At 31.6% G+C, this 22164-nt stretch overlaps 1 protein-coding gene across 2 annotated transcripts; it reads right to left on the bottom strand.

Moving 5' to 3' along the window:
• Positions 1 to 591: 591 nt before the first annotated feature.
• On the bottom strand, positions 592 to 3420 carry LOC137805814 (WUSCHEL-related homeobox 9). Of its 2 annotated transcripts, none has more exons than XM_068605732.1 (5): positions 3173 to 3420; positions 2619 to 2843; positions 1446 to 2237; positions 912 to 1114; positions 592 to 819 (listed from the first exon to the last, which is right to left on the bottom strand). In XM_068605732.1, exons 2-5 carry the CDS (start codon positions 2746 to 2748, stop codon positions 814 to 816), a joined length of 1131 nt encoding a protein of 376 aa, XP_068461833.1. In that variant the 5' UTR covers positions 2749 to 2843; positions 3173 to 3420; the 3' UTR covers positions 592 to 813. The 2 variants fall into 2 exon arrangements, with proteins under 2 accessions (XP_068461833.1, XP_068461832.1); XM_068605731.1 differs by having other exon boundaries at positions 3188 to 3344.
• Between the last annotated feature and the right edge of the window lie 18744 nt (positions 3421 to 22164).

Here is a 22164-nt window from a genome sequence, read left to right as displayed (position 1 = left end):
TTTGGATTTTGAGTCATTTAGCTTTTAGTAAAGAGAAAAACCGAATATATGCATAGTATTGAACAAATGCAATCACTATTTTTCCGGAAGGTAGAACCATCGTGGCAACTAAAGAAGGAGCGTGAAACAATAGTACAACCAAAAAACTGGCAGAATGACATCACATAGACCGCCATCACAAATTATCTCTCCCTCTTAATTAAATCACTGTTCCTTTCATCACATTTTCCTCAAAAAAGTTATATTACCCTTTACACTATTTAAAAACACATGTATACGGAACTTCGAATTCGCATTATATGCTCAGAAAATAAAAATATAGTGCTTTTTTGTTTATTAATTTACATTTATCTTAATATTTAATTTACATTTTTGTGAATTATTGCTTTAATAAATAACATTAAAATAGTCCTTACAAGTATCAATTAATCAATTAATAAAACAAATCAACCGACTCATGACATATAATGATATTAATTTTGCTTTATATTTTTACAAAATGTATAGTTTTTTATTTGTATATTTATCATCTTAATTTCGTTTCTACAACTACCGTATGTATGTACTTGAAGTGAAAAATACTTGGTACGATTCAAAGTAAAATATACTGTGTTTAATTATTTATCCATAAAATGAAAATACAAATATCCTGGTCAACCATGACATAATTTCTATATTTTGAGACCTACACTCTACCAGTGATTGTCACTTTTATGAACCATATTGCAAGACAAAAGAGAACAACCAAACGAAAACATAGAAAACTATATATCTATATATCTAAATCATGTTTTGCTCTCCACCTTCACTTCGTTATATCTGCAAAAACAGAAAAAAAATTGAAAAAATCATCCACATGTGATTAACATGGAGCTTTAAAAAAAATTGCAGTGTTTAAGAAAAGTGCAGACCAGATAATAGTAAGCACCATGCTGCAGTGGGTGGAGGGTAGTGCCCCAGTCGTCGGTGGGGACAGGGCCGGAAGAGTGGATAAGCACAGCTTCATCTCCAAAGGCTTGGCGCACGTTGAAGGGTCCTTTCATAACCTCAAATGCAACATCGTTAATGAAAACTATACATTTTCCTCTATCTGCTGTAACCTCACCACCAACACCTGATACAAACCGAATCATCTCTCATGTGCCAGTTCAAAATTATCACTTACAATAACCTACATAAGCCAATCAAGCCATGCACACGTCCATGTCCATGAACAGTGCACCACATATACCCTAATCTCAAAACTAGACCCTACCTAATAAATATGCCGTAGATGACATAAGAAACTAGAGATTCTCTGAGTAACTTTTATAACTTACTTTCCTAGTACATTTTCTCAAACAAAAAATTGATTTGATGTGTTTAATCTAATTTCTTTATAAAAAATAATGGTGTCATTTTGTCAATTTTGTGAAAAGGGTTATTTCCAACATGTATATTATTACCTTGAAGTTGGGTGATTGGACATGGAGGAGCTGAGATGGAGGGAACGAGGGTTGTGGTTGAAGGTGAAGTGAGAGGGAAGCTAAGTTGTTGACGGTGCATTAATTTTAATGCCTTTTCCTGATCTTGGTCTCTCTTTGAGAAGGTTCCATGGTTCATGATCTCGTTGAGAAAAAGAGTACTGCTAGGTCCAACATTTGGTTGACACTGTGGTTGAGATTGCATGATATTGTTGGAGAACTGAGGGACAGAAAACCCATGCGTTGTGATGGTATTATTAACTATTACACCTTGACCATTATTGTTCAAAGGAAAGTATAAAGACTCAATTGCTGGTGGTAGCAAATCGGTGTTATTGTGAGAATGAAAATAAGTCTGATTCACAGAAGCAGTGGGAGAATTAGGCACTGCATCATTGACATTTGAGAAGCCAAAGGAAAACCCATTTGGGTGCACTAGTTCTTTTGAAGAGGATTTGTCAGAGGAAGAGGATGAGGTTGAAGGTGGTGTGATTTGAGAGAGAGAAACTGAGTTTGGTTGTGTTTCTGTGTTCTGGTTCTTTGAGTTTTGGATGTGGCGGAGCTTGTGCTTGCTCCTGGATTTGCGATTCTGGAACCAGTAGAACACGTTGGCATCACCAACTTGGCCATACTCCTGCAACTGCACCCGGATCTTCCTTATCTCATCCCTTGGGGGATTCACCATCCCAGAGTTGAAGATGGCTTCTAGAATGCGAATTTGCTCGGGTTTTGGGTTCCATCTTGACTTCGGTTCTGGAGTTCTCTCTTCACTTCCTACAATTTCAAACCACAAAACAAAATACCTAAATTTCATGCACAAATTGCAAATGACAACCGATGTGTGCTAGATTTGGAATACTGTATGGAACTTCTTCATAGGAGCAAAAAAAATATCCAAAAGATACGAAATTCAGAAAAACTTACTGATATTTGGAATTCAGTTTTGAATAGGGTAGTCAAGCACTGTTACCTTTGAATATATATTATAACTGTCTCACTTTGTTTACGTAATTAAAGCTTTTTTTAAAAATCTGAACTACATCACAAGTCACTTTGTGTGTTCCTTTGTACCATGAAAAGGTGAGCGTAAGCATTCTAATTAACAAAATCTAGTCTGGGAAAAAAGTGATCTTGAAAGTATCAGTGGTTACAAACCTGGAGTATAAGGGCTTCTTTGGCATCCGGTGGACAGGACAGAAGAGTTGTCTTCATGCTGCCATTGGTTGTGGGAATTGCAAGGCTTGGATTTGAACATGCTTGGCCAGTGTTTATTGGAAGAAGACATGATAGCAGAATTACTGAACTGGAAGATAGGTATCAAAAGTGGCCAACCAAAATGAAAACACAATCAGAGAAGCAGCCCTTGCTTTTTGGTGTGAACTGAAGCAAACATATGTAACATATCTCTTTGTCACCATTCCATTCCATTAATAATAATAATAATAATGCTTCATTAATAATAAAAGCAAATCTATCAGTATCACTTTCAAGTCAAACATGTAACACCTTTTACACAGAAATTATGCAGACACAAAATTCTAAAGTAATGAAATAAAAGAAAGAAGAAAGCATGAGAAAAAACAATGAACGATCGACAGCAGGAATCGATGTGATATACGTGTGTGTGTATATATATATATACAAAAAGTAGAAGGAAGGAGAAAAGAAGAAGAAGAAGAAAACCATATACATGTGTGTAGCATGTATACCTAGCTTTTGCTTACACTTTTGCATGAGTAGGGTGAGAAAAACAAGAGTGTGGAGGTTGTTTACATGGTAAGGAGAGATGGATAGAAATAGATGATTGAAGGGTCTTTGAAGAGAAAAAGGAGAGAGAAAGGGGTGGGAAGGGGAAGGGGAAGAGGAAGAGAGGGGTTGATTATTCTGAGGGGAGAGGTTGTTGCAGGAATAAATATGGGGTGGGGGTTTCAAAGTGAAGAAAAGGGTGTGTTGTGGTGTTTGATTGGAAAGCGGTGGTGGGTTAGTAATTGCAGCTATTTAGATTATTTTGACAAACAAAGAAATGGAGGGTTTTTGGATTGACTCGAGGATATATTTATTATCCGTTACATATCTCTATTTTGACTCAAATTCCTCCCTCTGTCTAGGCTTTTCCAAATTCCTCCAAAACAACACTTCTCTATAATTATTTAATAATAATATATAATAATAATAAATAATAATAAAAATATATAGTATCGAATAATAAGTTTACCACTAATTATCCCTTTGTCCTTAAATATAACTAAATTGTAATAATTTTATAATTTTATAATTTTCTATATTTTATTTTATTATAATTTTATAATTTTCTATATTTTATTTTACCTTACCATTTTACTTCATGGTTGAGATATCTTTTCTCCACCCCTCTCTCTCTCTTGTTATAAATTTAACCATATACAAAAAATTATAATTTTATTCATCTTAATTTCAATATTAATTTTTTTTTCTTAATTTGATTTCAAACTAATTAATTACTCTATTTCCCTTAAAGAAAGAAATGCATCTGTTAAAAGTAAAGTTTGCTGAGAAGTGTAATATATTTGTGGGAAAAGAAAAATATTTTTCTCTTAAACTATCTTTTCTTAAAATTTACTATCAAGAATAAAATAAAGTCATTAAAAATGAAACTCTAATAGAAGGAAGGACATCTATAATCATGAAAAAAATATTATATTACCACATAAATTTAAGAATTAACAAATCTCATTAGTGCTGCAATTATAAAATTGTTAAATCATTTGGTAAAGTCTTATACACTTCGTGAGGTAGACCAAAATGCTGAGCGTTTGACAAAGTTAGCTTAAGCCATGAATGGGAGATCAATTTTTTCTTGTTATAGTTTATTGAAAATGCTTTAAATAAAACAAAAATTAGTTGATTTATTTATGTGCAGTCTCAAACTTATTGGTCAGTTTATGACTAATTAAATATTAAAACACTTACTAAAGGGCACCTTGTGAATAAGCCACTGTTAGAAATGAAGTCTAAGCATTAACTAAGGAACCACAATCTTTAGGGGATGAATATGATACATAGGTCATAGGACGATCTACGGAAGGGCATTCACGAGCCTAACCGAAATGATGTTTTGTTATTGAAATTTTAGAAAATTCGAGAAATTTTTTAATATATATGGGAATAATATGGGAATCATGTGGAGTCAGTTTTTTTAATCTTAAATTCTTATGCCTATTAAATTAGTTTTTTTAAGTATTAAAACTAGCCAAATGAAGCATATGAGGATTTGATCCTCTATAAATGCAAGTTGAAATTACATTCAAACTCTCTAATTTAAGATCAGTTTACTTTATTAAATCAAAATATATTAACGGTCCATTGTGGGACATGTAAAATTAATCCTACCTCCACCTAAACTACGAGGAACCAATGACACACAGTGTAGTCAAAAGAAGATGATGACATGTCCACTTTGTAATAAATCCTGAACATCATTCAGGATTTGAGATGTGAGAACGAGTGATAGTAGAACCCTCATCCACAAGTTCTATTAGAGCAAGAATCAAAATACTCCAAGAAGAATGGAACTCAAGAGAGACACAAAATCCATAAAAGGGTTCTTTATTCTGTTTAAAGGGACTGCTATTAGTTTGCAAGGAGTATGATTGTTTTCTGTGTTGCAAGCAAATTGCCTATGTAGATGTGTCTCTACAACAATTTTCTTCAGAAAGGGGCAGGTCTATATCAACAAGCAAAACATGTAGATCCTATGAAATCTTTGATAAGATCATGGACCAACAAGGCTTGGTGTAGCAGCTAGCGCAAGTGAAGGCAAAACAGATTTGTCTCGACATCTTAATGGGTATGGTTTGGGATTGCAGATTGCTGGTAATATGCAGAGTTGTTGAGCAAGAGCTAGTGCGAGTGAAGGCAATGCAAATTTGTCTCAACATCTTTGAAGGGATATCTGGCAATCACTAGAGGTTTTTATGGGAATGATTTTGGATGTGCATATGTAAGAAAGTGGTTTATGTATATAGTGTTGGATAATATGAAAATTTGCAGAAAATATACAGAGTTGCAGCTCTGAAAAAGCATTGGTTCTTATAAGTTTTTCAGTTTTGTAGAGATACTTTTGGATGTTTTTTTTGTGGGTTTTTTTTTTGCACTTGTATAAGGGTTGTGATACCCCTGAAGTGTTCATTTTAATTCATTTAATCTTTGCTGACAAAAAAAAAAAAAAAGACTATCATAGAAACATTCATAGGAATCCAAGGAGAATGGAACTCAACAAATACTCTCAAGAGGGACATTCCTACATATCTTAGACCTTGTTCTAGTTATTAAATATTAGAATAAAATTTCATTTCTTGTAAAATAAATGTTGACCTACACAATTAGGTCAAGTAGTGTAGAAATTTGAATTGTAAAATTGCATTTAACTAGACTAGGTTTAGGTTTAGGGTTTTTAAACCTATCTAGGGTTTACTTGTGCTCGATTATGATCCATCTTAAACCCTAGGCCGATCATGAATAACCTAGAAGCGCACATGAAACACATTACCTTCACATGGCAAGTGTGACTTGTTTTAGGCGCCTATTTTCAAACTTTTGCATTTGAATTTTTCCCACCCTTCTTGCTTGTAAATGGTCGACCCTCTAACCTATAAATTGGAGTGCTTGGCTCATGAAAACACATATCAAATATATGAGTGTTATGCTGCCAAATTGCAAGCCTAAGCACTCTCTTGTCCAACCTCTCTAGGATAGTCACCTTTGGTATCTTCTCTCATCTTCTCCAAGTGATTTAGCTTAACCAATCACTCTCCACACTCCTCACGGTAACTCTAAGGAATCCATGGTTCCAATGGAGCTCTCCTTGACACATCTCTTCCATTAGCTTCCGCAAACTCTCACCAATCTCCAAGGAAAACCAATTCTGATGAAAAGGATCCTATCAATGAGGAAAGCAAAGCCACTTAGAAGAGGCTCATGATGAACATGAAAGGTTGAGGAAAGAGGGAGAGGTCTCCTGACGATGATGGAAGAGGCCCTAAAAGCCCATGAAGAGATACAAAAGGATAACAAGGAACTCTAGTAGATGATGCGTAAACAAGTAACCCGCTAGGGACAAACATAGTCACATTTGACATTGCCTGACGAAGATACACAACCCTTTTTCCCGAGAAGTCATGGACAAGTCAATCCCTCCATAGTACATGGTCCCAAAGATCACCCCCTTCTCAAGATCATGGGACCTTGAAAATCATCTCAAGGCCTTCCGAACATAAATGATGATTTTGGGAGGATCTAACGCATATCCAATGCATATGTTTGTTGAAACCTTCATGAGGACTACTTTGCAATGGTTGAGTAGAATACTGAACGATATTCTCCCAAATGTTTGTACAATAATTTGCAGCCAAGAAAGTTAAACCAACGAGGACTATAGATGATTTCGATATCAAACAAAGGAACAATGAGCCATTGAAAGACTATCTCAATTGGTAATGCGACATCACCATATGCATCCACCAACCAAATGAAGAAATGTTCGTTGACACTTTCGTCAAGGGATTTTGAACTAGTCCTTTTAGTGATTCTTTCATACAGTGTAAGGTAAGGTCAATGGTAGAGATTCAAAATTGATGTGAGTTGATTTTAGATTGACACATTTTAGATGTTGCACTTTTGGTATAAGCTTTTTGAATTAGCAGAATATGGTGAGAAGCTCAAAGAAGATTTCCAATGCACACGAACCTAACCAAGTGGTTAAGTGTGAAGGTTCTCTTTTAGAGAGCAAAGAGAAAATAAAATATAAAAGTGGTGATGATGCTTTGTGGAAATGTAGATAAACAAAGATAAAAGATGACCGAATTATAAAGACGAAAAATTAAGAACATAAATGGATAGGAAATGGCATAATGAAGAAAGGAAAAGAGAAGAGATAAGAGAAGCTTATGGGGAATGAAGGGGATGATCACGCCAATTGGAAGGAGGAGGGATTCTAAGATGAGTGGTGAGGAGTCGCCACTTGAAGTATAATTTACTCAAGATAAGACCCAAAATATGAGAGCACTCACAATTTCACTCAAACAGAGTTTCTTTACTTCAAAATTCAATGTCTCCATACAAGAGGCAATACAATCTATTTCTAGGATAGAGTGTCTTAGAGAACAAGAGTGAGAGGGGTAGAGGCAAAATTATGGAGAGGCTTCTAGAAACTAGGCCTAGCCTAGCTAATGTCGCACCGTATGAATAGTTTCTAGAAGGTAGGTTAAAAGAGTTAACATGGGGTGGCACATGGAGGTGTAGTTGTATTTTGCACAAGTCCAAATTATACTAAGTACACCCTACTCTAGCTTATTCTTCTAATTGGGGCCCAAAGTGAACCCAATTTATTTACTCAAGCTTATCTTGTAAAAAGACCAGAAGAAAGAATAACTTATATTCTTGTCCATGTTTGGTTTATCTTCTATTGAGACTCTTCTGAGATTTGGTGGAGTCTTGTCTTGTATGCTGAGATGACTGACCTAGGTGTGAAGTGTTTGTGGTGTCCTTAGTCATCTTCTTGTCGAGTTGGGTTGTATAAAAAAATAGAGCTACATCTCACATAAAAGTTGAACAGGTCATGAGTAGGAAGAGACATGAGAAAGAGCGGCACCTCCCTTTGATAATAATCAAAGAGGTCCAACGAGACTGAAGAACACGAGAGGATAACTCTTCATCCTCTTGACATTTCAATCGACGGTACGCCTCTGATATCATCCAACGTTCACAGGAAGAAATGCCTAGCTTACCTCCTTTGACAATCTCTCGAAAGGAAATTCTGGCCGATGAGAAGGCGACTAAGCGACTTGAGTTTCGAAGAAAATTTGATCGGGTACTTGGTCACCTCTGGGGTGTGGTGTGATTTTCATCACGCTTTGGGACACAATACAAAAAGTGTTATGCCTTGACGCCCCAACTATCATGATTAGCGAGGGACAAATATTTACAAAATTATATCCATAGGTCCCCTCAAACAGAGAGCCCTTAACATAGAAGATCCCCAAAGTCTCGACCTACAGCTACCGAAGAGCATAAGATACCTATCCTTGAACATTTTAGTTCAATTTTAAGAAGATCAATCTAAGCCTTTAGACAGAGTACTAGTTGGCTTCTTGGACGAACATGTTGAAGTTTGAGGTCATGCCAATTTGAGAACCACCTTCTTAAATAAGTAACTCACAAAGATCATTGTTGTTTGGTACATAGTGGTCAATGCCCCATCCGCATATAACCTATTCTTGGGGAGGTTGTCCCTAAACAAGTTAGAGGTTGTGGTATCTTTTATCCACCTTAAGGTTATGTTTCCTACCCCAGAAAGGAAGATTGCAACTATGAAGGTACTTCAAAAGTAGTTCATAAATGTTACGAGAGCAGCCTCTGAACCTGCAATAACACTTACATCATCTCCACATCCTCAAATTTGAGCGTGTTGGAGATGGATCCTCGCATCACGCATGAGGACCAAAGGCCCCAATCATGGGAGATGTAAGGTAAGTAGACATGGGCAACAAAAAGATAATAAAGCTAGAAGCATATTTGGTCGAATAGGTAGAACACCAGGTGGTTGAGTTGATAAAAAAAAATATCCATGTTTTCCCATGGGAAACTTTGAAGGTGCGAGGCATTGACCTTGATTTCCTTTGTCATCGACTACTAGTAGACCTAAAAGAAAATTTGATGATTTAGAGCATAAGAAAGCTTTGTAAGGAGAAGATAAGGGTTGTAAAAAGAAGAATCCAGAAGCTCCTAGTCCCTAATCACATACAAGAAATTCAATATCCTATGTGGTTGGCTAATACGGTGACGCTAAAGAAACCAAGTGGGAAGTGGTGCATATGCATGGACTTTACTAACTTACAATGCTTGTCCTAAAGACTCTTACCTGTTACCAAACATAGATGCTCTGGTGGTCAATGGGTTGGGTTGTGGATTGCTCAATTTAATGGATGCATATTCAAGTTACAATGAAATCTGAATGCATTTGATGGATGAAGAAAATATGATTTTCTTGGTCGATGCAGCTAATTATTGTTATCGAGTTATGCCTTTTGGCCTAAAGAATGTTAGTGCGACATATCAAGGCCTGATGGATAAAATTTTGCAACCCATGATAGGGATAAATGTGGAAGTATGTGTCGATGACATGGTAGTCACGTCCATTGATGAAGAAAACATCAGGCTAAAGGAGTTGTGTTGCAATGATTAACAAGTATTAGTTGAAGCTCAACCCTAAAAAATTCATCTTCGGGGTAAAGGCAAGTAAATTAATGGGTTTCATTCTTATTGAGTAGGGAATTGAGGCGTATCCAAAGAAGTGTTCGGGCACTATAAACATGAGAAACCCAACTAATGCAAAGAATTCTAACAATTAATCAGACAAATGGTTGTCTTATCTCGTTTCTTTTCGAAAAGGAGGCAACAAGGGTTTTCCATACTTTCAGTGCCTCTGGAATAACAAACGCTTCTCTTTGAGATCGGAATGTGAGGAAACTTTTTCAAAGTTGAAGGAATACTTGTCCAACCTTTCGATCCTTGGCAAACCAAGAAAGTGTGCCCTTGTAGCTATACATAACCGAGACTGAGCAAGCAATCAACTCGACATTAGTATAGAACTTTGATAGAGAATACAGACCATTATATTTTGTTAGCAAAGTATTGCAAGGTATTGAAATTTGATATCAAAAGTTAGAAAAGGCGGTACCTTCAATAGTCATCATAACTCGACACTTGAGGCGTTATTTCCAAAGCTACAAAATCATGATTATGATTTATTTTCCAATAAAGCAGGTTCTTCTAAAGCCAAACATTGCCAGAAGAATAATAAAATGGGCTATTGAACTATCCAAATATGATTTAAATGATGAGACTCAAGGACCTATTAAGAGACATATACTAATTGACTTTATCAAGGAACACACTTCGCCCTCTGGATTGACAAAATATGGAAGCTCAGGGATGAATCCTATTAGTGGATGGGGCTACCAACATTAAGGGTAGTGGAGTAGGGGTATGTTAAGATGTTAAGCAATCTATCACCCATCTGACAGTTTCGTAACACGAAAGTATATTTTTTTTTTATGATAACAAACACTATAAGGTGTGTTAAGATGTCTAGCGAAGTTGCTAAGTGTGCGTATTTATTTGAAGACCCATCAGAAATTCTAGGTTGCTTAAATCTTCAAACGATCAATCAATATTAAAATGTAAGACGGTACATGTATATGGATGCATTATGTTTTCTTTTCTACATATCCTATACCAATTTTATAATGAGGACCTTTGGAATTCCTAATTAGAAGATTTAGATATTTACCACAAATTTCAGACTATGCTAAGACTTTCCTAAGAGTAGAGTTTTCAGTCCCAAGATCGTCTAGTGTTTTCTTGTTTACAAATTCATCAGTTTTTTTTCTTAGTTTTTATTTAACTAAAATAAGTTTTTTCTGGACCTATGTTAGATCAGTGTTTTAAGTTTCTAGGATTTGATTCAAATACATATTCTCTTCACGCAATCTATTTTTAGCCTGTGAGAGTTCTGGATTTTCTTTAGTTACATTATCTAGTTCAAAACTAACATTTTATATTCCTTTTTCAAAGCTTTACGCTCCGCTATAATGTGTGCATTATATGATACTAGTTCGTGATATGCTTCTCTAATTGAGTAAAGTTCAGAAAGATATACCTTTTCATTAGATTTTTTAGAATATGAAATGTTCCACGTGTTGAATTGAGGTCGATATGAGCTTCCTCTTTTGAGTTGGATTTAGAGAGATCCAAGTCTTTGTATGTAGACACAAGGCTTTTTTTCTTTAAAAAAAAATTCTTTATATTCTTCAAATATGATCATAACAACTTTAATTCTCTTAACTTAATATTCTAGTCAAATTTGCCACGTTGTTTTTCATCTTCAATGTGTTAGATGCTCGAAATGGGAACTTTAGCTCTAATGTGTTTTGCGTGTCTTCAAACAACTACTAGCATTTCAAATACTTTCTTTATCTTTAAAAAGTTGAATGTTTAAGCTTGAATTATCTTTGTACTCGAATATTTCCTTTTGGCATTTTTCATCATCTTGTTTGTATAACATGCTCATAAAGGAAAGTTTAGATATGAGCCTTTAATCCACATATCACTTGTTTTTACTTTGAATATTCTTTATCTTTGTTTGTAGTCGTTTGATATTGCTTCAATCTAAATTTGCATGAATCTCACTTTGAAACTTCATCTCTTTCCTATGAGACGCTCAATTAGGAAACTTTGACTTTCAACTTTATATGCTCATTTAAGTTCCTTTGATAATTTATGGAAAATATATAAGTATCAGTGAATAATATAATCATCATAATAAAACATGGATACCACTTAAACAATATCTTTTATATTTTTTTGAATTATCAAAACTTTTCGTTCTTGAACATTTAACCGTAAATCATTTTCAAATAATTTCCAAGATAATATAAAGTTTGAACGTTGAAGTATAATCATATTTTAACCTAAATACACTTCTACAAAATACATTTCCAAAAACTCTTTAATATGGAAAATACAAGTACTTTATTTTTCGGAAACTTTCGAGTATACATTGTTCATTTGAAAACTTTCTAATATAATTTTAAACTTAATCTTGAATGCACAAATGTATTGAATTAGTTTGATAATCAAAATAGAATTTTCATTCACAAAACATTGAAGCACATAATATTTGAGATTTCTAATGTGATATGTTTTTCATTCTTGTATACAAAATCTTTCCAAAAACATTTACTTATAAATCTTATTTGAAAGTCGTACTTTATATGAATGAAGAAGGTCAAATAAGATTCTAAAACTTATAAGTAGTGTCATAAGGTATTCCAAGAATGTAAAAGTTAAGTATAGAAACTCTTTGATATAACAGATTGTCTGATGAGCAGGAAACGAGATGATTGTATGTCATATGCGTACTTCAATGACCGTATCATATGTTTATAAGCATTATATATTTTATCTTTTTACGTGCTTTAGTGTTGTGTATCTTGTTGTGACTTTTGGGACTGTTTGACAACATCTTATAATGTGTCCATGAGCAAAAGGAACCTCTAATGAGACCGTCTAATATATTTTAGTGTTGTGAGATCATAGGGCACATCTCTTCACAGTTGAGCTATCTTATCAGACAATGATCCTTGATTTGAGATTTTTATTTATAGCATATAAATTCTTAGAGATTTACCCAATTCTATGATGAAGATTGAATTGTTTGATGCATCTTTACTAGACAGTCTAAAACATTTTTTCACTGTGAGATCGTCTAGCGAGTCTTACTCATCTTCTTCATTGATATGAGTTTTACTTTATAAGCATCTAGGATGTAGCACTTTCAAATAGATCGTCTGTAGTTGACTCTTCTGAGATAGTCTTATGATATTTTCTCACACAACTTTCTACTATAGAAACATCTTGTTCAATATTGAATCCATCTATCAAATTTTAACAAGGTACATAATCTAATGTATTGATTTTTTAGGAACATTGATCGTCTAAAGGTTTAAGGAACCTATAACGTCTGATGTGTCTTCAACTAAATCTGCACACTTAGAAACTTCGTTAGATATCTTAACACACCTTATAATTTGTTATCATTAAAACATATAGACTCTTGTGTTATAAGACCGTCTAATGGGTGATAGACTGTCTAGCGTCTTAATAATCTCCCCCTTTTTGTATGATAAAAAACTATAAGTTTAAATGACACATAAAAGCATTACCAAGTATATCAGATTTAGATATCACATAGAAGCCATTATAGAAGCACATCACTAGAAGCAAATAAAGCACAAACACTTTGTATGCGAATGTGTGCAGTTGAGTTCATATAAGAAACAAAGAAAATTCTCCCCAAACTCTTATACACTCTACTTCCAAAACTTTTCTATTTTCTCCCTATTTTTTACATTATAAAAAAGATTTCACAAACAGAAATTGTCATGCTGCGATAGGGGTAGATGTGGTTTTTGAAGTACAAAGTTAACCTTAAGCCGAATAAATATCTTAGAGAAAGAATCTGAATCTAAACAAAAAACAAGATGCAACAAGTTGTTCAAGCTTCTGATTCTGTCTTTCTTCCAAGTTTTTCAATGTTGTACAAGCTAGCACACTGTCTAGAAAAACTAATACATAATCCCTCTATTTTCTATATCGACATACTCACTGGTTTTGTAGATCACAATTTTCTTGAGATCTTTGAGAATTTTGATTCCTCTTAGTTATTCAGTCTCAGTGATATATACACATGTGATTCATAAATTGGATCATCTGCCTGCGAGATTTGTGCTAAGATAGTCAAATGCATATTGTCCGATGATGTGATTTATGTTGTAGATGTTGATTTGTTGTTTTTGTGGGTTTCTTGATCAAGGTTATCAAGGCTAGATTGTTGAGGGTTTCATAAGTTATTGGTGATCTTGTAAGGTTTAAGATCAAGTGTTTGTTTTGTTTTTCTAGTAGAGTGTATGTGAAAACTTGAATTTAGTGGATTGGCTTGATTAGTGTGATTGAGCAATTTGATGTAGGCTTCTTTGAAAAGTGAACTAGTATAAAATCTTTTATGTTTTTCTTCTTTCTTTATATTGTTTACATGCATTTAATTTTGAATGGAATTTTTCTTTGATTTGAAAATAGAAAAGTTGATAAAACACCTTAAGAAAACTTGTTCAAGATTCACTTCTTGGATTAATGGATTCAAAGAAAATATGATAAGTATTTTATATTTTTAAAATTTGAGAAAATATTTAAAAGTTTAATTCATCTCATGTTGAACTCATTATATATTTCAATAATTAGTATCAAAAGACGATTCTTGAAAGTTACTCAAGATTTATAAAATCCTTTTTAAATGGCTTAGGGAAAATTGTCTTTTGTTGAATGTGCTTTAATCAATAGGCCACCTATGTTTTCAGTTGGGAATTATCCTTTTTGGAGTTAGAATGATTATTTTCATTAAATCAATTGATAAAAGTATTTAAGATGATATAATCAATTGTCCTTATAGTTGTAAATGGTATATAAACCATGGAATGACCTCAAACAAGATGAACAAAGAAAGACTCATGATTGTAAAGCTAAAAAATCATGACCTCTCATTGATTCTTGATTATTCTTTTGTTTTTCTGAAAGCAACAAGACTAAGGAAATGTGGGATACCTTGTTGAACTTAAAGAGTGTCTCAAGTCTCAAGAAAAATTGTTTTAATGTTTGAATATGAAGATGTTGAAGTTGTTTAGAGAGTTTCCACCTTTCATTGTATGTTGTTAAGTCTTTCTTACAAGGTATCACAATGCTTTTAATCAACACACAACCAATACTAAAATGAATTAAAAGAAAACATGTTTTGAAAAGTGAAAAAATGTTTTAAAAGGTTTTATGGCCTTGTTAATCCATTAAACTATTCTTGATGAGGTTCAAAATAAACTAATCAATTATCACTTTAATAATCAATTAAACCAATGAGTAGGGAAACAAGGATATTAATTGATTAACATATTTCATAATTCATTAAATATATTTTCTGCATTAATTGTAAAGTATAAATAATCAATTAACACTTGCCATGATCGATTAAAAGAGGAAGGGTTGCAACTATTTTTCAAATTTAACTGGAATAATCAATAGTGCATTAATATCTATTTTAAGTTAGCATTTTCAAAACTCAATAAGTAAAGCTTTTATCCCAATATTTTATACAATGAATACAATCACAAAAGAGTGAATCAAATTAAGATATTTTGAGAAATTTTCACACATACAAACTATACTTACAAGATTTCTCATATTCAAGGTTGTGCTATGTAGTGAAAGAACCTTGTTTGCTTCTGCTGTGATAATTTTGTAAACTTTTTATTTATGTTCTTGTTAAAGTGTCCAGTGTTTGTTTTTTGTTGTTCAATGATAGATAAGGTAGATATTTTCTTGTGTCTTCTAGAGTTGATAAGATTAATATTCTCTTGAGCTATCAATAACTATTTTTTGTTGATATCCTCTTGAAAGTTTTTAAGAGTTTACTGATGTTAGTAATAGTTAAGTAATTGTTTTGTAAAAACTTATTAAAAATAGTGGAATCAATTATTCTAATGTTGAATAGATGAGACTCTATGTAGGATCATATATCAAGTATAAATCTTTTTTACAATATTTCTATTCCTTTAGTTACTTAATCTTTATTCCTAATCTAATCGCATTCTATTTTCAAATTTAAACTATTTTTTGTAAAAAACTTAAGAAAGAGAATTTTTTTAGAAAAAGTTTAGAAATCAATTCCTCCCTGACCTTCTTTTGGCCAAATCGTTCTCCTTTTCTAACACATCTTGGAGGTAACATAATGACATCCTTCTTTTCTAAACACACCTTGGAGGTAACATCATGAGGGAGAGCTTAAGGACCATAAAGTAAATTTAGAGGTAACATTTAAAGACCATAAAATAGGTTTAGAGCTAAAATATGTTTTTTTTTATAATTTTTGGTGTTAGACCTTGTAATTCTTTCTATTTCTATTTCTTTGTATTGAACCTTTATTAGATTTTAAAAATATTTTATTTTTTTAATTAAAGACTTCCTACACTCTAGTAAGAGGCTTGTGATTTAGTAGTGTTTGAGCCATTAGTATAAAGTCTGTAGTATATACGTTTTTTTTTTAAACTCTTTGTACTTATAATTTGAATTTTTTGTAGACTTTTGTAGTCATAATTTGAAATGAGAATTCTTTTTAAATTCTTCATTAGAACTTTTGCCCCCTGTTTGCTTTCATGGATGTACTGTTCAAGAGGAAGAATGTGAGTAGATATCCATGGTTTGGATCAAGGAATGTGCAAGGAAGTGAAGGAGAGGATATACCTGTGAACAGTAAATATCCTTTCCCCTCAAAATGAAGAGATGTAGAAGGAAAGCCATGTCAGCATCCCTTATTTCCAAATTTACCCTCATTTGAATGTATCACAATGCTTCATTTGAATGTATTAATATTTAAAAAAAATTATTGTACAATGTTTAAAATATATATATATATATATATATATATAAAATGAAGAAACAAATCATAATAAATTTTAAGGAAGATTTAAGTTTGTTTATTATTTTATAAAATATTATAAATCAGTGTAAAAAAAAATATAAAATCTTCCATTTATATATTAGTTATTAGAGTAGATCAGGTGATACCTATTTTTCAAGTTCTAATCAGATATTTTATTAAATGTGGTTGGATTTAGTTTTTTTTTTAAAAAAAGAATATACTATATCTAATTAAAATTAAAAATATTACCTGGGTTGAATCATGGTCATCACCAAAAGGTTATACTAAACATTTTCATTTTATTTTATACTAAATATTTAATTTATTTAATACAAAAAAATCCCTAAAAAGAATCCATCACTTAAAATAATTTTATTCTAACTTAAATTATTCATTAGAAACTGAAAATATAATTAATATATTAAAATATGTATTTATGTATCATGTTATATTTTTGTTGCTTTTGTATTTTTTAGATTGCTTTATTGTGAATTTTTTTAATATTAACAAATAGTAATTTTTTATTTATATAAGATGTGATTTAGTTTTTAATTTTATAGTATACGTTTAATATTTAAAGAAATTATTTGAAATTCTGTTTTTATTTTTATATTAAAATATTTCTATATATAGTTATTATGTTTATGAGTTATAATTTATTTTATTATATTATGTTATGAATTTTTTTTTCTATTATTAATTACGTTATATTTTTGTTGTTGTAGTATTTTTTATTTTTCATTTTTAGAGGATTTTTAATATTAAAAAATAATATCTTTTTATTTATATAAGATTTGATTTATTTTTCAATTTTATTACTTGAAATTCTGTTTTTATTTAATTTGTTGAATACATATTTTTTTTTAATTATAATTTTTATATTATACATTTAACATATATTTTTTAATTATAATTTTTAAATCTACGAAATGTGTGAAAGTTTATCATTTTTAAACAAAAACAACTCATTTTATTATTAATTTTTTAATAGACAAGGATTAATCTGTAAAGTAACATTTCACACCTTTAAAAAATATTAAAATTCCCTCATAACCATCACATCACTCACAAACTCCCATAAACTTTCCTCACACATCCATCCTAAGATACACCAATCCAAATACCCTCACTTTCTTCACACTTTCCTCACACATCCACTCTCTCAAATCCTCACACATTCCTTTCCTAATCCAAACAGCATGAGTTTCCAATTCAAAAATCTTCTAAAATTTGTTTTCTTTATGTTTGAGTTTCCAATTCAAATTGACATATCTTTTCCCGGCTCATCCATTTCTTTTATTGTGAAGTCAAATCAATGTATATTGGAGCTTCTTTATATATGATCATTTATCACAGCTTAGATTTTTGGGCTTAGTTTCAGATTTTCCATAACTGTTCCGAATTTTGTTTTGCGTGATGTCAAATTTTCGTGGTGCAAGTAGAAAATTCAATTTGAATAACTGTGTTTGAGTTGCAATTTAATCAATGGAATTTTTTCACGGACGCAATTCCTGGAAAGCGAAGATTGCAATCTCGGGGAGCAGTTTTTTTTTCTGGCATTTCTGGAAACAGTTGCTTGGTCGGTGAACGGCGGATAGCGGTTCTTCATCATGAAACGGTGCAACTGAATCTGAAAAACAAGGAACTATTGTGCCTCAATTTTCCGGCGAAAGCAATAATCAGTTATCAAGCGTGGCACGCAGCTGGATTGTAGGAGCTCATTGAAACATTCGGTGAGGTAATTGAAACATGGAAGCTGATTTCAATTCTGATCGGAATCATTCCGGTGATCTGGTTCAATTGGTTCCAGAGGTTTTTACCATTGATAATTTCTTCTTTGAACCGAATTCGTTGGACTGCTTTTCTGTGATTTTAACTCAAGCGGTGCAGAATGTCGCTATGTGATGAATTTGATTTGACACGCGAACAAATCGACATGTGGATTTGAATATTAATTCTAGAAAAATGGATTATCATATTTGAAACTGAAAACGTGTATTGGTAGCAATTTGAGTGCGGTGATAATTAAATTGAAGGGATTTGATGCACCAATTTGTCTAGCTGAAAATGTTTTTTTTGTTTTTTTTTTATTTCAGTTGAGACCTAGTATTGGGTTGAATTGTTAGAATTTTTTTGCTGGTTAGAGATTGAGATTTTTCTAATTGTGTTAAGTTATTTTTTTTTTATATATATTTCTAGTGGTAATTCTAAATATTTTGTTTAGATTACTTTTATATTTTTAAAAGGTTTATTTCATTGTCTTATTTTTAGTTTTGTTATATTTTTTATTTGTTTGGTTTAGTCTATTTTTTATTTTAAGTTTTTTTACTTGTTTTTAAGTTTTTTTTTTTTTACTTTTGTTTTAGAGTTTTCATTTTCTTGATCGCATTGGGTTGAACTTAAATTTATTACATCTTTGACTTGATGGGTTGATTGAGAGTTTTTTTTTAAAAAAAAAGTAAAGATGAATTTAAGTGAGAGTGCATAACCTTTCAAGAGAGTAACATGATTGAATTGAGTGTGAATATTTAGTGAGCAATGAGATAAATTTTTTTTAAATTGTTAAGAGAATGGATGACATACTAAAAGGAAAAAAGTCAAATTTCCTCATCTTGTCCATTTATTGTTGATTGAGATGATTTTCATAATGTTAAATTGTGTGTGTGTTTTTTTTTATATTTGTAGGATATAAACTAAAGATCCGTGGATAAAGACAATATGATGTTGGAATTGGTATAAAATCAAGGATATTAAAGTGGCATGACTTGAAAATTTGTGTGAGAAAAAAATGTCTCTCCTTATGAGAGAAATAAAAAGCTTAAAGAAGAAATGTGAGAATTTATGGAAAAAAGGCGAAAATTTATTACAAGAGAAAAATAATTTGTAAGAAAAATATTTTTGAGAGAACGTAAAAGAGCTTATGAGGAAAAAAAATAGATAATGGAAATGCAAAGAAAGTTTACGTAGATGCAAAAGAAAATTAGAGAATCCTTGGAAAAAATTGAAGAAATAATAAAGAAAATAAAGGGAAAAAATAGATAATGGAAATGCAAAGAAAGTTTACATAGATACAAAAGAAAATTAGAGAAGACTGGAAAAGATTGAAGAAAGAATAAAGAAAATAGAGGAGAAGGAAAGAAGAGAAGGAGAAAAGAGAGAAAAAGAAAAGAAGGAAAAGAGAGAAAGAGAAAATAAAGAAAAGGAAATGTTAGAAAAATACAGAGAAGGGGAAGAGTCTCTTATAGCACCCACTTAAGAAAGAATCCTTAAAGGAAACTCTTATCCTTTGAACTCTTATTTCCATTCAAATCATGATTTTAACTTCTCATTGAAAAACATTACTAACTTGCTTTTTTTTTTTTGTTTTATTACCTAGAAAAACTTAAATATCAAGGAGTAACAGAAAAATCCATTTGTAGAAGAAAAAGAGATAAAAAAAGAAAAAAATTTAGAAAAAATTAAATAAGTTTTTAACTTGTCCTCTTATTTTTTTATTGATTGTATCAACATTAAGAAACCACTTGTCCTCTTGTTTTTCATTGATTGTATCAACATTAAGAAACATTTCTTCTATATTTATCCTGCTTCTAAGGATTTTGTCCTCTTCGTGTGCTTGGAAATAAAACATTTATTTTAAAATAGTTTGATCTTTTTTCTTCATGTTGGTATTTGATGTTGGAGGAAGATCTTCATACTCAATGATAATTAGAGATTTGACTCTCATAAGATTCAAATATTAATTTCGGTAGATTTTTGTTTTTCTGGATTTGGGTTCTTTTAGAACTTATATGTGTATTTTAATTTTTAGGTAATAAAGAGCTAAATTTGAGGTCGAGTTTTCGTTTAGACCCTCTTAAGGACCACATAGTAGGCATGGAGCTAGAATAGAAGTTTTATATTTTTGTGTAGCTTTTGATTTTAGACTTTTATTGGAACTTGTAATTGTTTCTATTTTTATTTGTTTTTATTGAGCTTTTATTAGGCCTTGTATATGTTTTTATTTTTTTCTTGTAATTAAAGATTTTTTAAACTCTAGTTTCAAGAGGCCTGTTGGATGGGCCTTAGTAGTGCTTGTACCCAGGAGTACAAGGTCCATAGTAGATAAGACTTTTGGTAGTTTCTTGTATTTGAAATTTGCTTATTTTTAAATTGAACCATTGTTTTGAGTTGAGAATTCTCTCTAAGTTTTTTATTAGAATATTTGGTCCTTATCTTTGAGTTTCTAAATCAAAGTGGCAGATATTTCTATATTAATTAAGTTCTCTTTATTGTGGCGTCAACCAAGATAGATTGAAGTTTCTTCATCTCTGACCCTTTTTACATTTTTTGTTTTGTCATTTATTTGATTAGAAATTGTTAGAATAATCCTACACATGGTTAGTTTTCCATCATAACATATGAAGTGCATTAGATGTGAATAGAGCAAGAAAACATTCCTTGATTCAAGAATATGAAATGCTCAAAATGCAGCAAGGGAAAAAATCTCATATGTGCTCAAAAGATTCACTCCTATTATAAATCATCTTATGGGACTTATCAAAGTGTAATAGAAATAATATAGTCACAAAATGCATGGCTAAGAGGATAGAAAGAGTTGAAACTTCAATGATAAAGACTCTTCTAGTTTTATGAATAAAACACTAAAATTTTCTTCTTTCTTCTTAGTATTGTAAAAATTGTATAGGTGTACATTTTTCATTTAATTTTATAGGATTTTATGGAAACATAAGTGAGATTCCTTTGAGAATTAAATGTGTCTTGATTTGGCCTTGGAAATTTATCCAATAACACCTTAGATTTTGGCAAATGCATGAAGACATTGATGAATAAGCTTGAAGCAAGGAGTCCTACATAAAGTAGAATAATGTAAAAATAATGCAAATTGGTGTGATACCTATCTTGCCTTGTACATAACTTTTTGTACTTATTAGTCCCACATTTTTTGTGTAAGAAGGGTCAAGGGACTAAGCATATATAAATAAGACACCTTGGTCCATGTAACACTCACCTTTTAATGAGAATTGAAATGCTTCTAAAAGCTTCTTCTTGTTCACTAGGCTCATACATAGGGGTAATCTTTTCCTAGTTCTTTCACCTTGGAATAGAAACACAATTCTAAGATTTTTTTTTTAGAAAATTGAAGAGTTAAAAGTTTTCTAAAGTCTCTAATAGTCTTTCGTTGCTTGGAGGAGAAGGTGCCTTCCATCAAATTGTTGAGAAAAAAAGAGTTAGATGTAAAGGTTTTGCAATTATTAGATATAAATTGACAACCAAAAGTCACAACTAGTTCATGATTCAAAGAGAGCATGAGTTGGAGATGAACAACCTAGATAAATAGAAAAGTAATGGCGAAAAGAAGCCTAAAGATTGCAATCCATAAAGAAGAAACAAGTGATTTTGTTGACGAGGGAAGTGATGCAATTTTTTTTATCTCTTTTAGTGAAAAAATTCAGGAGATCTCTAAAAAAAGAAAAGCATAGACAAGGGCTTCAAATGAAAAAAGTATAATAATATAATTTATTTTTCCTAACTTTAATTGTTTTACTTGGGAAAAGTAAGGACATATAAAAATTGAACGTCCAAATGTGCAATATAAAGACAATTTGGTGAGAAGAAGTATTAGAAACCTTCTAAAGCTAA

The sequence above is a fragment of the Phaseolus vulgaris genome, chromosome 3, assembly GCF_051622355.1.
Source record: "Phaseolus vulgaris cultivar YP4 chromosome 3, ASM5162235v1, whole genome shotgun sequence".
NCBI classification, from domain to species: domain Eukaryota; kingdom Viridiplantae; phylum Streptophyta; class Magnoliopsida; order Fabales; family Fabaceae; genus Phaseolus; species Phaseolus vulgaris.
The sequence above is the reverse complement of the archived record's forward strand: the minus strand, read 5'-3'. Positions and strand labels throughout refer to the sequence as shown.